The 14,138-nt window shown below is 41.1% G+C and overlaps 1 protein-coding gene across 13 annotated transcripts in view; it reads left to right on the top strand.

Moving 5' to 3' along the window:
* Positions 1 to 14,138, top strand: part of FHOD3 (formin homology 2 domain containing 3) — a 382,905-nt gene that overhangs the window by 223,314 nt on the left and 145,453 nt on the right. For all 13 annotated transcript variants that reach the window (XM_027451788.3, XM_027451784.3, XM_027451783.3 and 10 more), the window contains exon 6: positions 2,295 to 2,389. In XM_027451788.3, the coding sequence (XP_027307589.2) occupies positions 2,295 to 2,389 (95 nt within the window). The remainder of the gene's footprint in view (positions 1 to 2,294; positions 2,390 to 14,138) is intronic.

Here is a 14,138-nt window from a genome sequence, read left to right as displayed (position 1 = left end):
AACTGGAGCCATGCCTTGTATGTGGACAGCATGACTCCATAGCAAACGTGTCTCCTGTCTTAGATGTTTCATGGAATTCTTTGTAATTCTTTGTCCCGTGAAGCTTATTGGCCACTACATCAAGTGGCAGCACTAGTGGTTTTATTGTGTGCTTTCACCTATAACCAAAAAACCCCTTCTGTTGCTGGAAAGATGTAGATGCTATCATATACTTGGGATAGCGTTCATAATAACAGGAAAAAAAAAAAAAAAAAGAAAAAAAGTTTGTGGGAAGGAATTGGGAGATGGGGGGCAAGGTTAGTAGTAGTAGATGAAAGGAATCCCTTAAACTTTTCTGTGGCTTCTTTCTAAGGTCTACTGATTTGCCTTAACCTATTGTAGTGAAGAGCTGCATCTAAGAGGCTGAAGTAATGCATTCCAGATCCCCATTAAACATCCATTCTAATCGGTCTTAAGTATAAGCAGTAGGGTAATTTTGTATCGTGTGCATGTTTTGCCTTTAAAAGCAGACTTCTTGCTGCCTTTGATTTCTATATTAATTTGGAAAGCATGTGCCAAGAGTAAAATTTGTTTCACATTTGTTTCAAATTCAAATTAAATCCCTTCACCCCCAACCGAAGAATTTGTACAAAAAAAAAAAAAAAAAAGGCTTGGTGACCTTATCATGACTGGATCTCATCCTGATCAAGGGCCAAATCTTTTTGGTATTGAAAGGAAGTAAAAACAAGAATTAAGAACTTTCTCTGATTACTGATGGGATAGCCGTGTTCTCCACTTCCTTAGACCTGCAAGGAGAGTGCTACAAAGAAGCCATTTATTCAGTCGGCGCACTTCTTATCTCCTTTTATTGACTGCCTTACATTTTTGTTTTACCTTAACACTTGGGCCTGTGTCCCTGCCACCTAATGGTATTCACCTGAGCCGTGTCTTAGAAGCACGGTGAAGGATTTCTTCCTATACAGCAGTGGAGAGAGATGGGCACCTCCCCAGAACAGGGCAGCCTGCCTAAGATGCCAGTTATCCCCTGGACGCAGCACTCTTGCTCTCCTTTTCTCTGTCTTCGTGACTGTGGAGGTTCAAGCTTTGCTTCTAGCTTGGTGTAACAGATTAGATAAGGAATAAAAGTCCAGAGAAAAAGGAGGAGACTTGATGTAAAAATGAAAGCTGCTCAGCTTATAGGGGTATTTAAAGCTCTCGCTTAACATGCACATTTCTTTGAAGATCTCCCCTCAAGGAAAGCAGTACTGCATGGTTCACAACCTACATAAAATTCAGCAAATGTTTAGAATGTGTTTGGAAGATTAATAATGTCGTAATATTCCTCACCCTGTGGGTTTTTTCCTTTTTTCCCCCATAAAGCGATGTATGAGGGGCTTGTCGGGTTGTGCCTTATATAATTGAGCTGTTATGCCAACAGGCTGTGCTGAAAGGTGTTACATCAGTGATTTCTTTTTCATCCCACTGTGCTTTGATCTCCTGCTATAAAGCAGAAGATCTAACAGTGGAAACTTTTGAAGATGATAGATGAATTTTGCTAATCCACTTTTCATAATCCTTATGAAAAAATGTCTTTCCTTATCAGTCTGAAAAGATTTAATAGCTGTTTTCTCTAGCCTTACATTATCAGGATTACAAACTATGGAATTATTGTTATGAAATATTTTGCTAGCATGTTTTGAAACGTTGCAAATGCTTTAGAATCGATGAATAAAGATGATTCATTGTTGACCATGCTTTGTTGTATTTTCTTACTAAAATGCAAAACTCTTACTGCGAGCGAGCACTATGCAGTGGTGAATATTTGCTGTCCTTTTTGGTGTTAATTGCCCTGCTGTAATTTCAGATTACTGAAATTAACTGGAACGGTCAATCCAAATGCACTGATTAAAGCATTATATGGTGCTGAAACAAGTGGGGAAAGTTTTGACTCACAAGATCTAACGTATTTTAGGTAATGGATCTGTTAGGATAGTAAGCAGCACGTAGGATACTGTTTTCAGAGTTTGGGGCAATAAAACCTGACATCCTTTAGAAAGGAGCAAGTGACCATGCTTGCCACTGGATGAAATTCACACTTATATCATCCAGATGAAGTCAGTAAAGTTACTGCACTTGCCCAGGATCTTGTCCAGCAGAATCCTGCCCAATGTAGCTTTTGTTAGTTGGGCTCCCTATGTCCCTGGAAAACAGTGCTTACAGCAAATGGCCAGCAATTCTTAGGGTTATAATATATATATATATATATATATATTCACCAGGTTCAATTAAATTTTTTTCTCTTTTCTTTACAATAGCTTTGGGACAAATTATGCTCTATGTTGATGGCATGAATGGAGTAATAAATCATAATGAAACCATCCAGTGGCTGTACACACTTATTGGGTCAAAGGTAAGACACTCTCCAAAATTCTTGCTTTATATGTTTTTGGTGTTCTTTAAAAGCATTCTATTTGTATTACGTATGCATTAGGGTTTTAACAGACTGTGTTAGGCTCTAAATGAGTACATAACGCTCTGCATAGAAACCAGGGCACACTGGGCTGTTACTTCTTTTTCTAACTTTTTCCTACTCTTTTATGCTTTTGGTACTCACTCTGTCTTTGAAAGCAAAGGTACTAGAATCACAGAATATCCTGAGTTGGAAGGGACCCACAGGATCATCGAGTCCAACTCCTGGCTCCACACAGGACCACCCAAAAAACAGAGCCTATGTCTGAGAGCATTGCCCAAACACTGCTTGAACTCCAGCAGGCTCGGTGCCATGACCACTGCCCTGTGCGGCCTGTCCCAGTGCCCGACCACCCTCTGGGTGCAGACCCTTTCCCTAACCCCCAGCCTGACCCTCCCCTGTCCCAGCTCCATGCCGTTCCCTCGGGTCCTGTCGCTGTCCCCAGAGAGCAGAGCTCAGCGCCTGCCCCTCCGCTCCCCTCGTGAGGGAGCTGCAGGCCGCCATGAGGCCTCCCCTCAGTCTGCTCTGCTCGGGGCTGACCTAGAGATGCGTGTGTTACTGTCTGTGCTGCCAGTGCAGTTGACCATGGAGCAGATTTTTTTTTCTTGCAGTTGCAGTTACCAAGACATTAATTAGGACCAATTTGTGTGTGTGTGTGTGTGTTTTTCCCTTTGCATTCTGTGAACGCAAATCCTTTTCTACAGTTTAGCCATTCTGTACTGCTCAACTTTGCTGAGCATGGGGGGAGAACAAGTTAGAATGGCTTCCTCCTTCGTCTCTAGAGGGCTCTAGATGACAAAGTCTGGTACCTGGCTGCAGAGGATTCTTTGTTGTTCTCTGCATATGAGGAGGCAACAACTGAAGACCTATACCAGAGTCTATGTCGCTTGAGTTGCTATCATCCAACTTTTAAGGCTACCTATGTTGAAAGTTGAAAAAGAAGAACATATATTCTGCTAAGACTCCATCCTGAACAGTGATAGGGTAGGTAAAGCCATAAATCTGCAACCTGTTGCAACTCCAACTTTAGTTGAAGTCTGTTAAGTGCCACAGGGACTGCTCCTGCTCTTGCCGTCTCCCCACCTTCTTGGGACAGATCTGAATGACACAGTAAGTGGAATAGGGCATGTTAGCTATTGTTAACAACTTGAAAGATGCCATACTTGGTGGAGTTGAATCCGTAATTAGAATTATTAAAAAAAAATAAAAATTAATGATGTCCAGAAATTTTTCCTCAAGTGGCTGAGTCACAGAAAATTGCTTTGTGGATACTGCAGTGACACAGAGATGCTACTGCTTTCCCCCTTTCCCTCTTAAAAATAGTATCCATGACAGGAAAGAAAAAGAGGTCTGTGTCCCACGGGTGCTTTATAGCCACTACAGATTTTTTTTTCTGCAGTGTGAAAATTTCACTGCTGCAGAGGGCAATCAAACAGAGAATAGAAACTGCAATATTAACAGAACTGATTCATCTGAGTTGACTCCTGTTATCGGTAGATACGTAAAAGTAAGATCATAATTGTGGTCATCAAATCTCGGGCTTGCTGAGCATGGTTAATGAGCAGTTCATGTTTGGGAGATGATGAGACAATTTTCCCCCACGTAAAGTGTTCCACTGCTGGCCGGGTGTTACGCTGGGCAGTTTGCCCTCCTGAAGCAGGGAATGTTAGCCACAGTTGGAAAAGCAGTGCCAGAAGAGAGAGAAATGGTTTGCTTGTTATGGATGCTTATTTTCTATAGAACATATGAAAGAATCAAGCAAAGAAAGGAAAAAAAAATGCTGTGATATCCATAATTACTTTAATTCTCTAGTGCACATAGTCAGGGAGATACAAGTTTGTATTGCTACCTTGCAGATGAAATTCTGGCTAGATTTTCTTGACCAGAGTAACTCTCCAGTCCTTAAACTCATTCTTCCCTCCCCCATGGTCAGCCCAAATGATTATCTCCATATATCCTGGCTCAGTGCCTGCAGCTAAGGAATGCGGGCAATGTGCTTTGAATAGTTCGGTTTCAGGTAGCATCAAAGTTGCTTTTTTGTTATTATTTGACTGTCTTGGAAGAGATGTAAGTCCTTGTCTGTGTGCCAGAAGCTAATCGAAGGTATGACAGGCTTACTATCACAATGTGGTGTGACAGCTGCTTTATGCACTTCAAGATGGTTTTGGGCTTTCTGTGAAAAAGAGATCTGTGGAATCTGCACCATACCTACAGCCTAACTTGCAGTCCTACTATGCTGGTCCCTTCTCTGCAGCAAAGGAAGGGAAAATCTGTTAACACTGCTGAACAAAAAGGAACAGTAAAATTGCCAATTAAGTATCAAGACAAATCCCTTTAAGAGGAAACAGAAGGCACGCAGCCGTTCAGCTGCCACAGCTGTGGCTGGACACATTGCTTCTTGCCCTCTCAAAAACTCTGATGAGGTTTAATAAACTCAGCAGTGGAGGTGGTTGAATTCTTTCCACTGCAGATTTTTTCTGTCAATTTCTATAACGGTTTTGGCCTTTTGCTGTTACTTGCTCTGCTGTATTTGTGTGTGGGGCTGCTTCCTCTGTCTCCCTTCCTTGCTTAGAGCAGTATATGATTTCATGTGGTTTTCCACTGCAGGACATACATTTAGCGAAGGATCTTAGGGTTTGTCACACTCAGCACTGTGACAGCTGTAATTTTGGCACCCAGCTCCTATTTAGGCACCTAGCGATACTTCTGCACTGGATTAGGGGAAGGGAGGGGACTGAAACTTGAAATTAGTGAGACAAAAGAAGTATAAGCAATTAACTGAAAGCCCTTCTGGGTTGTCACCATTATATGTGTTACTATTGATAGTTCCACTCTGGTTTTATCCCCTAAGCATCAATAGATTTTTTAACACGATTAATTTTAATGTTGTAGTTTGAATTTTCCCTGCACAAAGTTATTGGTGAGATGGTTAAAATTGGAGCAGTGTGGCTGCACTAGTGCTGCTGCCCTTACACAAGGTTAAAGCCACCAGTGGCATCAGGGTGAGGAACTGAAAACAGGGAGGAAAGTTAATCTTAGATGACTCGTGCTAGTGGAGAAAGAGCCTCTGATTCAAACTGGTATTACATAGGCATTAGATTGGAAACTTGAAGTCGGCTTCTGCCATGCTATTTAAAGGTAAGAACATTATCAGCAAGTCCCAGACTTCCAGGGCCATTGCAAGACACCTGCACCCATTCTGGTATGTGCCAGTGGCCTTTCACAGCTTCAGTGTGCACTGCTTTCCAGTCATCAGTGGCTAGTAGATCACCAGAGCATCACATCCACAGGATAACCCAAATTTCAATATATGTATCACTACTGTTTCATCATTAGCTATGTACACAGCTATGTTCATTAGTCTTTCCCCATTTAAAAAAGCATTCAAGTATGTGCTTAATTGTAGGTGTGTGGTTACATCCTGTTCGCATATAGAGACCAGTAATCCCTAACTGAAGTCAGCAGTGTACTGCTGTGCTACTACAAAAGAGGGCTAAAGCATGACCAAGGGCGTGATCATCCTATATAAGCCAGAAGTTACATGTATAGGGGGTATCTGTGTCAATAGGGTTTTCTCTCAGCATTCATTGGTAGCATGGAACATTCATGCAAGATCGTTTGCTTAAAGACAGAACCCCCAAACAATGAGTCAATGAATGTTAGTTAACAGTGCTTTCAGCATTGCTCCTTTATTATTATTAATATATTTTTTAAGTAAACTAACCTTTGAACGATCTTGCTTTAACTGACCACATGCTGTAACTCAAACCAAGATTCAACCTCGCAGCATCTGGGAAATGATATTTCTACCACTTCCTTGTTTTTTCTGCCGGCTGTACACTGCTGCTGTTGAAATTAGAATTAAGTTTTCGTATCAAATTGCTAGTTATGTTTAGCCTGGTTGCAAAGGGACCTGAGGCGCTTGTGCTGGCACCACAGAGCCCTCTGGAGCTCTCTGGTGGCTCACCTGCAGGTAGGCTTGGTTTGATGGTGATGGCAAGGACTGTTGGAAAATTTCTCTTACGCAAAACAGGGGACACCAGGTTAGAGATGTAGAAGTGCTAAGCCACATTTAGTCCTTGTAATGTGTTTTTCATCTGTTAGCATGTATGAGGTAATATGTATTATCTTTCACATGCATTGGTATTCACTCAGAACTGTTAATAGAAAGCACACAACGCTGTATCAGTGCCTTACCCTCTCCAGGACTGGTTGCCGAGCGTTTACAAAAACTACATTTCCAAACAAAACATATTGGAGAAAAAAGAACTGTTTATATCATCCAGTAAAGGAAGCAAAAGTTCCTTAGCATCACAAACCTGCAAGGTTTTGCCCCTTCACGCTGGTCTTCAAATGTATAAGACATTAAGCATTCCATATCTTGAGTCTGGTTTCACCTTTTCTTCCCCTCCATTTCTGCCTGCTACTGATAATGATTATTTTTTCCCATTTGATGATCCAAGCCGTTCTAATTCTCCCCAGGGGAGCTAAAGCTCCTTTTTGGCATTGTTTTCATTGGAAAGTAATCCATTTTCAAAGTGGTGCTGGGTAACCTCAGAAGATTGGGAAGAATGCTAGGCCTAGGCTGACACAACAAGGTTGATTAAAGATTCCTATCTCACATCTTGTTTTAATTTTTTTTTTCTACTTTGCTTCTGTCTGGGTCCTATATTGCAAGGTTAAATATGAATTTTAGCTAGCAGGTTGTCCCTGTTCCTTGTGTGAATTTTTTGCTTCCCTTTGTATTGAATAGTGACTTTCTGAATATTTTAAATATAAACCAATCCAAAAGAAGAAAAAGAATGTGTTTTTTTCTCTTTGTTTTGAAATCTGTGTTCAAATGGGACATAGCTGTAGTGTATGAAATTATTGATTTCAAAATAAAGTTTCTGTTTTCAAAAGAAAAGTTCAGTAGAGCTTTTACCTGTGAGGTTACTGTGAAACATCTACATGTATATGGTTGGCAAGTCGTTTCATGATAATTTTGAAAGAAATAATATTTTTAGTTACACAAAGCACTAAACCTAATTTTACAAGTGAGTCATTTAAGGTATGTAGAAGCAAATAGTCAGTTTAAGCACTTGATTAAATCAGTGTGTTTCACAAGCCCTTTATGCCTGCACTCAACTGAAGTCATGAACAGAGCAGAGAATGCCATAGAGCTTGAACTTGTGTGGTTTTTTTTCCTCAAGAAAGTTCTCACCAAATCCTATAGAAATGGATGTTGAGCTGGATCTACAGATCTTACGGTAAAGTGATTTATAGCCATGGAGAAAGTTACAAACCATAGGGAATTAAAAGATCTGAATAAGACTGGAGATAGTAGCTTGAGTACCGCAGAAGAGCAAAACATGTTAAATAAACTCACCACTAGAGATAGGATGGTATACTTTCATGATGAGGTTCTTGGAAATGTCATGTATTTGCATTTCATGAATTTTTCTGACGATATATTTTGTAAATCATTGTGTCTGGATGGCCTGTTTTGAGTTAACATTGCCTGGATGATGAAATGGAATACACACAGGAATATGCCCAATTTTTGAGCAGAAGGTAGTGCCGTTGAATTCTCTTGCTCTTTATTCTTAATGTGTTTGGAGGAAAAGCTGGCCTGATAGAAAAATTAAGCATCCAGGAGAAATTACACAGCTCAAAGACCGACTTCGATTAATTTCATATGCTGTCATCTTCCCAATCTGCTGCCGTGGTGGTTAATGAACTCATTTGCAGCCTTTGACAAATGAGACTCCATATACAGCTAATGTACAAACAACATAGATCGCATTATCTCTTACCTCCAGCAACAAATCCAATAACCCTGTATTTTTGTCCTGTTTTCGTGTCAACCCCAGGTAGAAATGTCCATTAGGTGTCAGTGTTTCAGTTCCTCAGGTTCCTTTGCCTCCTAGAAGTGATGACTCTCCCCTTGAGTGCCCTGCTCCATGCTCGAGAACTTGAGCTGGGGTGAAGAGGTAGGACTGCTTGGAGTTCAGCCAAACTGTGACCATTCAGGTCAGCTTAGGAACTGGCTCTTAAATCTCATCTGATATGCAGTTAGCCATTGAACTGTTGTTATGAAAATGGTTGTGTACCGGAGAAAGAAAATCCTGGATTTATAGGAAATTAACTTTTCTACTTCCTGCCTTTCAGGGGCCTGAGCCAGTGCTTACTGAAGTCAGTGGAAAGCTTCCCTTGGTCTTCCACTCAGAATCTGTAACTACACTGTTGCATGAGCATAGTTTATTTTGAATTGTATTTAATTAGTGCTTTGAAGATAAACATCAGGATGTTGCAATAAACTTGGAATAGGATAAGCCAGCCAGTGCAGACTACATTATGTGCTCGCTGTGTTCTGTCCGACCTAGCAGACAGACTGCTTCAAGTCCTCTTTTTTTACCAGCCGTATTTGTAGATGAGTTTCAAAGTCATCCCATCAAATACGGCTGTTTGCTGTAGTCCAGTCCCACAGCTGTATTTATCAGCTCAGCCTGTTGCATTCACCCCAAGTATTTTGAAGGGATAAATACCTATTTTTCTATGTTCAGAATGAACTCTTGTAGATCAAGATGATGCTTAGAAAGCACGCAGTTCCCCCATATCACATCAGAGATCTTATTTCAACTCATTTGAAGTGGAGAATGAGAAAATATAATGATTAACTGCCAACAATGTGGTGAATGTTCAGGCTCAACTTTTCACTTGATCACATCTATTCAAGCATGTATGAGAAAATGTCCTGTTAGCAGGGAGTGAAATATATCCAAATCTTTTCCAGAAAATACCCCGTTTCTCTATAGATGTACAATTTTTTTGTTGTAAATGAAAGGCATGAAGAAAAAGAAAGTGTAATACTATAATTAAGTGTGGAGAAGAAAAAAAAAAGAGAAAAACATAAAAATTGATGCTAACTTTTAGAATAGCATTGCTCTCTTTCACTGAAACAGTTCAGAGTCACAGATCTATTATCATTGACATTTGTGAGCAAATTACTGTGCCTCAGGGCCTAGCTATTAATTTTTGCTGTTAGCTGCTAGTGTTTTTTAACAAGCAGTAAGTCCAGCATTAGTATGAAAGGTGAAGATGCAGGTGGAAAGCTGGTTTGTATTGAGGCTTGTAGGGAAAGAAAACGGAGCCTGCTTGTTGTCACCTCAGCCTGCACGAAGCCACCAGTTTGAAACGTTCTCGACTATGAAATCTGAACAAGAAAAGCAGCAGATTTTCAGCCATAAAATTGTCAGATGGAAAAGAGGGAAGGAATACAAACGAGTTGTTCCAAGGATAAAAAGCAGATGATTGTAATCCAAGTTTATAGTACGTGCCATCAGATGCAAGAAGTATGCTTCCCTGAGATACTCACACATATCTAAACACGGAAATCAACTTGGCCTGTATGAAACACCCTGCTGTCAGTATGCCAAACCTGTTGGGATAGCTAAGCTGTTCTTTTTGCAGGTAGAAATATCATTATTACTCGGTCGAGATTTTAGTAAACTGCATTTTAAGGGAATGCAGAGTGTTATGGAAATAAAAGAAGCAGTTGTAACTGATTTTTCTCTGGAAGCACCATTTAATGAGCTCAGATGCATAATGCTTCAGCTTTATGGTCTCTGGTCTCTGTTCTTAGCTGATGCAGGGGTGCGTCTTTTCTGGCAGTGTCTCTGGTGCTTGGTGGAGGGCAGGTGGACTACTGTGAAGTTTTGATGAAGAACAAGGGAAGCTCATCTGGTTACTGAAATGCTACCAAATTCAAAATTGGTTATCTTGGACCTTCAGATGAGGTGGAGTTTTTTACTCTAAAAATAAATGGGTGCAGAAATCCAGGTAATACAATTAATGCACTTCCTCTGAATTTCCTCAGATTTTATTTTCATAATCATTTCCCAAGTCCAGTCAGTAATTCAATGTCCAAGTACGAGACCTTAGCTGCTTTCAGTTTTGCAGCCCTGGGACGTGGGAGGGCTCAGGGAGTGCTTATTTGTGTGCACACTTGTGTGTGGCCTGAATGTTGACATCCTGGTAGGAAGCCATTCATCCATCCCTCCCCAAGTCCTGATCTCCAAAACTAAGACTAATGCTACCAAATTTTACAGCATCTGATATTGGCAGGAGAGCAGTAAAGGAGCCCAGGAGCAGGGCATCAGCCATCTTCAGTCTGAAATGACCATTACTGAGAAAAAAAATGACATTACTTTAAACCTGCTACAGTGCTCATCTGTCAGATGAATGGTTCTGGTTTGTGTACTTAATACTCCCAGTAAATAGGCATTGAAAATCAAAGTCGTAGGCTTACGACAGTAGCAAAAAAAGACTTTGTACTCTGTCCTCATATCCCCTTGGTCTCCCATGCCTCGTTCCAGCAAGCTGCTGGACAAGTGCTTGTGTTCAAGATGGGCACCAGATGTCCTGGTGTGCAGTGGGGCCGTGAGCCTTGGTGAGTGGGGGGATCAAGGCCTGCATCACATGTGGCAGGAGAGAAGTGTACAACATCAGCAGGGAAAAAAAAATAAGAGAACAAAGCATAGTGAATAGGCATGTTTCCAGAAAGCGCTACAGACAGGTACCTCATCTGTATTTCTTGCCCAATTGTTATGTTGTTCCTCTTCCCCCACACAGCGAGACCAGTATAAGGAAAAAACTACTCGCATCCAGATTCTCTGAGGCTTAATTAAGTGTCCTGAGCTTTGGAAACAGGTTCTTGGTTGCTCTGCCAGCAGAAAGCGTAGGTATGTATGCTGAGACCACATGTGCAGTTTTGTAGGAAGAAAGGAGGTGGTCAACTTCCTGCATTCCTTGGTGTGTTTTAAGATGCTGGCTCTTTATGACTGTTAGCAGGCGTTATGCCTAATTTTCATTTATTCCCTCAGGTTTGAAGAATGGAGGCAGTCTTTATTAACAGAGCTTTGGGCTTACCTTATGAATTTATGACAATATCCCCAAGATACTCAGTCTGTGACAAGCATAGTTTAGTTTAGAAGATATGGGCAAGATGATTTTAATTGCTTCATTTTTTCTCACTGCTTATAGTGTTTATAGTAAACTTTTGGAGCCCCAGAGTTAGTCACCAAGTTGCTGCATCATCTCCCCTCTGTTCTGATGATTATTGAATTGTTACTAAAGGTTTCTGAGAGGAACTGCACTGTTGGGGCTTAACCTTTTAATGGGATTTTGCCAAAACACAACTTGTAAGGAAACAAAAGCAGAAATTCCACGCAAACTCTGTTCAAACTTTTGGCTGCAGAAGGATCTCGTACTCCTCTAAAAGTCTGAACTGAATCCACTGTGTACTCGGTGTCTACTCATGCGGGCCTACCTTTTTCTGTTGACCTGTGCTGCTTAACCTTCTCTCTCCATCTTTTGTCTGAATTTCCTATCTTTCTGGAACTAGGAAACCCACTGAGACAGAAACTGAATTAATCAGTACAGCCTTGTCTTTATTCTTCTTCTTAAATTCATCTTGATTTTCATCCTAAATCAGTCACCGTCTTGGTTGCCATACATGTAGTGCGGTAGTGGGATCCCACCTACAGGAAAGGTGGTATCCAGCATTTTTCACAGCATCGTGTAAACCAGATCTGACACAGCTCAGCCAACACAGCAGTTAATATCCCAGTGTTTCACTTGTAGCTCAGCCTGGAAGAATGACCCAGCTATGGAAAGAGTCCAGACTTTGGGACACTGAGGCTGAATCCAGAGTCCAGGCACATTCTTGAACCGGTCTCCAAATCCCTTTGTGCCTCAGTCCCTCATGTAGAAAATTGGCGTTTGGATTTTACAGCCCTGGGGGAAGAACACGAGGGAGTGGAGGGACAGATTACATGCGTTAAAGACAGATATGTAGGTGAAAGCTGAACCTGATACTAATTGTTACCATATCTTTCCTTCTGGCATCTCTCAAAAATGCTCGTCATTCCTTTATTTAGCTATAGTCCTTCTTTAAAGCAACAGCTACTAGCTGAGGATACCTGGACAATGGTTAAAATAATAATAATATTCTGTCAAAAACTGAAACCATCAAAATGTACATGATGGCTTTATATTCAGCAGGTAGTGCATCCTAAGAAACCTCTGAGCTCCTACCAGCTCAGGTCACTAAAATTCCTGCACTAGGTTGTTGCCCTAGTACTCATCTTTGTTATCTCTTAGCTTTTATGTTTGGCCTCTTCAGCTCAGGAAGGAAGATGTGTGGTAAAATATGTGGACTTCGAGTACTTTTCATAAGATCAAGATCAAAAGAAAAGTTCTCTTTGCCTTTTTTTTTTTCCCTCAGTTCTCTAGTAGTGGTTTATACCATATAAAGTCTTTTCAAAATAGTTTCCAGCGTGCCAGCAGGTTCTCTAACTAGCTCCCATGGCACACTGAAATGTGTTTCATCTGGACCTGCTGAGTACTCTCTTCCAATATCATGATCCTCTTTGATCACAGCAACTGGACGAGGAGCTCAGATACTTCCTTACTTGCCGCCCCCTCCCTCTCCTGTTTTCCTCCTTGAAGACTACATTAATAAAAAGCAAGAATGTGTTGCTCAGTATAAAAGTACTGTTAATGCCTTAACCCATGTGGATTTTTTTCTAGGTTGGTCCCTTTTATTTTTGAATTTCCTCTTCTCATTAAAAGACGCAGTACTGCAGTAAATGTTTAGTTTCTTTCATTTCCAGCAGTGTGTAGCTGTATCCTTTAGTGATAAATTTAAAGCATCTGCTTCAGAAGCCTTTTTTTTCTTTCCTCCACAGCACTTAAAATTTCACTGTGTCATTGTCTAAGCACCTTATTGTTATGATTTTGTAGGGAAAAGCAACTCCTCTAACTCAAAGTGCGAATACTTCCCTCGTAGAGCTTTGCATATTTACAGCCTTTTGTGCAAAAAGTGAACAAAAGAGGAAAATTGGATAAGAGTCCCCAGCAGTTATTAATGTATGGGATTGCCTCAAAATTATTAATCCCATGCAGACTGAATTTATGTTCACCCTGTTTTCCTTCAAGTACAGTGAACAGAATTCCACTTTGCACTTGCTCCTCTGTGTCTCTGGTGGTATAATTCCCCTCTGACAGAGGAGATGCAAGGCAAACGCCCCGTGGAAGATCCAAGTTCAGAGCAGAGTATCAGGCAGAAAATGCCCGCTTACTAAGTAGAAACTGCTGTATGCATCAAGATAGCCATGTCACTTACTAGCTTAGTTTTTATACGCAAGCAGCAAGTACTCCGAGATCAACCCGAGGAGCTGGGCCGTGGGACAGGGCCTGGAAGCTGAGCGCAAGTCGTACCTGACGTCACCACCTGATGTGGTTACTCCTGCAATTACTCATCTCGGGGGTTGTTCTGTTTTCCTCCCCTTTTGCTCAGAAGGGTGGGTTAGGATTAGTTGTCATCTTTGGCTAAACGAATACAATGTTATGTGGAACAGATGTGATGGACATCACCAGATTGACAAATAAGGGTAGTGACTTGCACTCCCCTACAGGTCATGAGCACAGAGCGTTTTGACAGATCTGAGCAGTTCGATCCCAGTTTGCACTAGATATGATGTTATGGACACGAGAGCACTGATAACATCCTGCCAATTGAGTTATTTAACTCCAGAATGAAAATGAAGTCTAAAACAGCATCCTTCCAGTTACCTCCCCTTTCAGAGTGTTACTTTCTAAAGCTTTTTCAGTAGAAAGCCTTTCCCTGTGGAAATGAGTTGTAGTT

The sequence above is a fragment of the Anas platyrhynchos genome, chromosome 2 (assembly GCF_047663525.1).
Source record: "Anas platyrhynchos isolate ZD024472 breed Pekin duck chromosome 2, IASCAAS_PekinDuck_T2T, whole genome shotgun sequence".
In the NCBI taxonomy this organism is placed as follows: Eukaryota; Metazoa; Chordata; class Aves; order Anseriformes; family Anatidae; genus Anas; species Anas platyrhynchos.
Note: the sequence above shows the minus strand (reverse complement) of the source record. Positions and strands in the feature narration are given on the sequence as shown.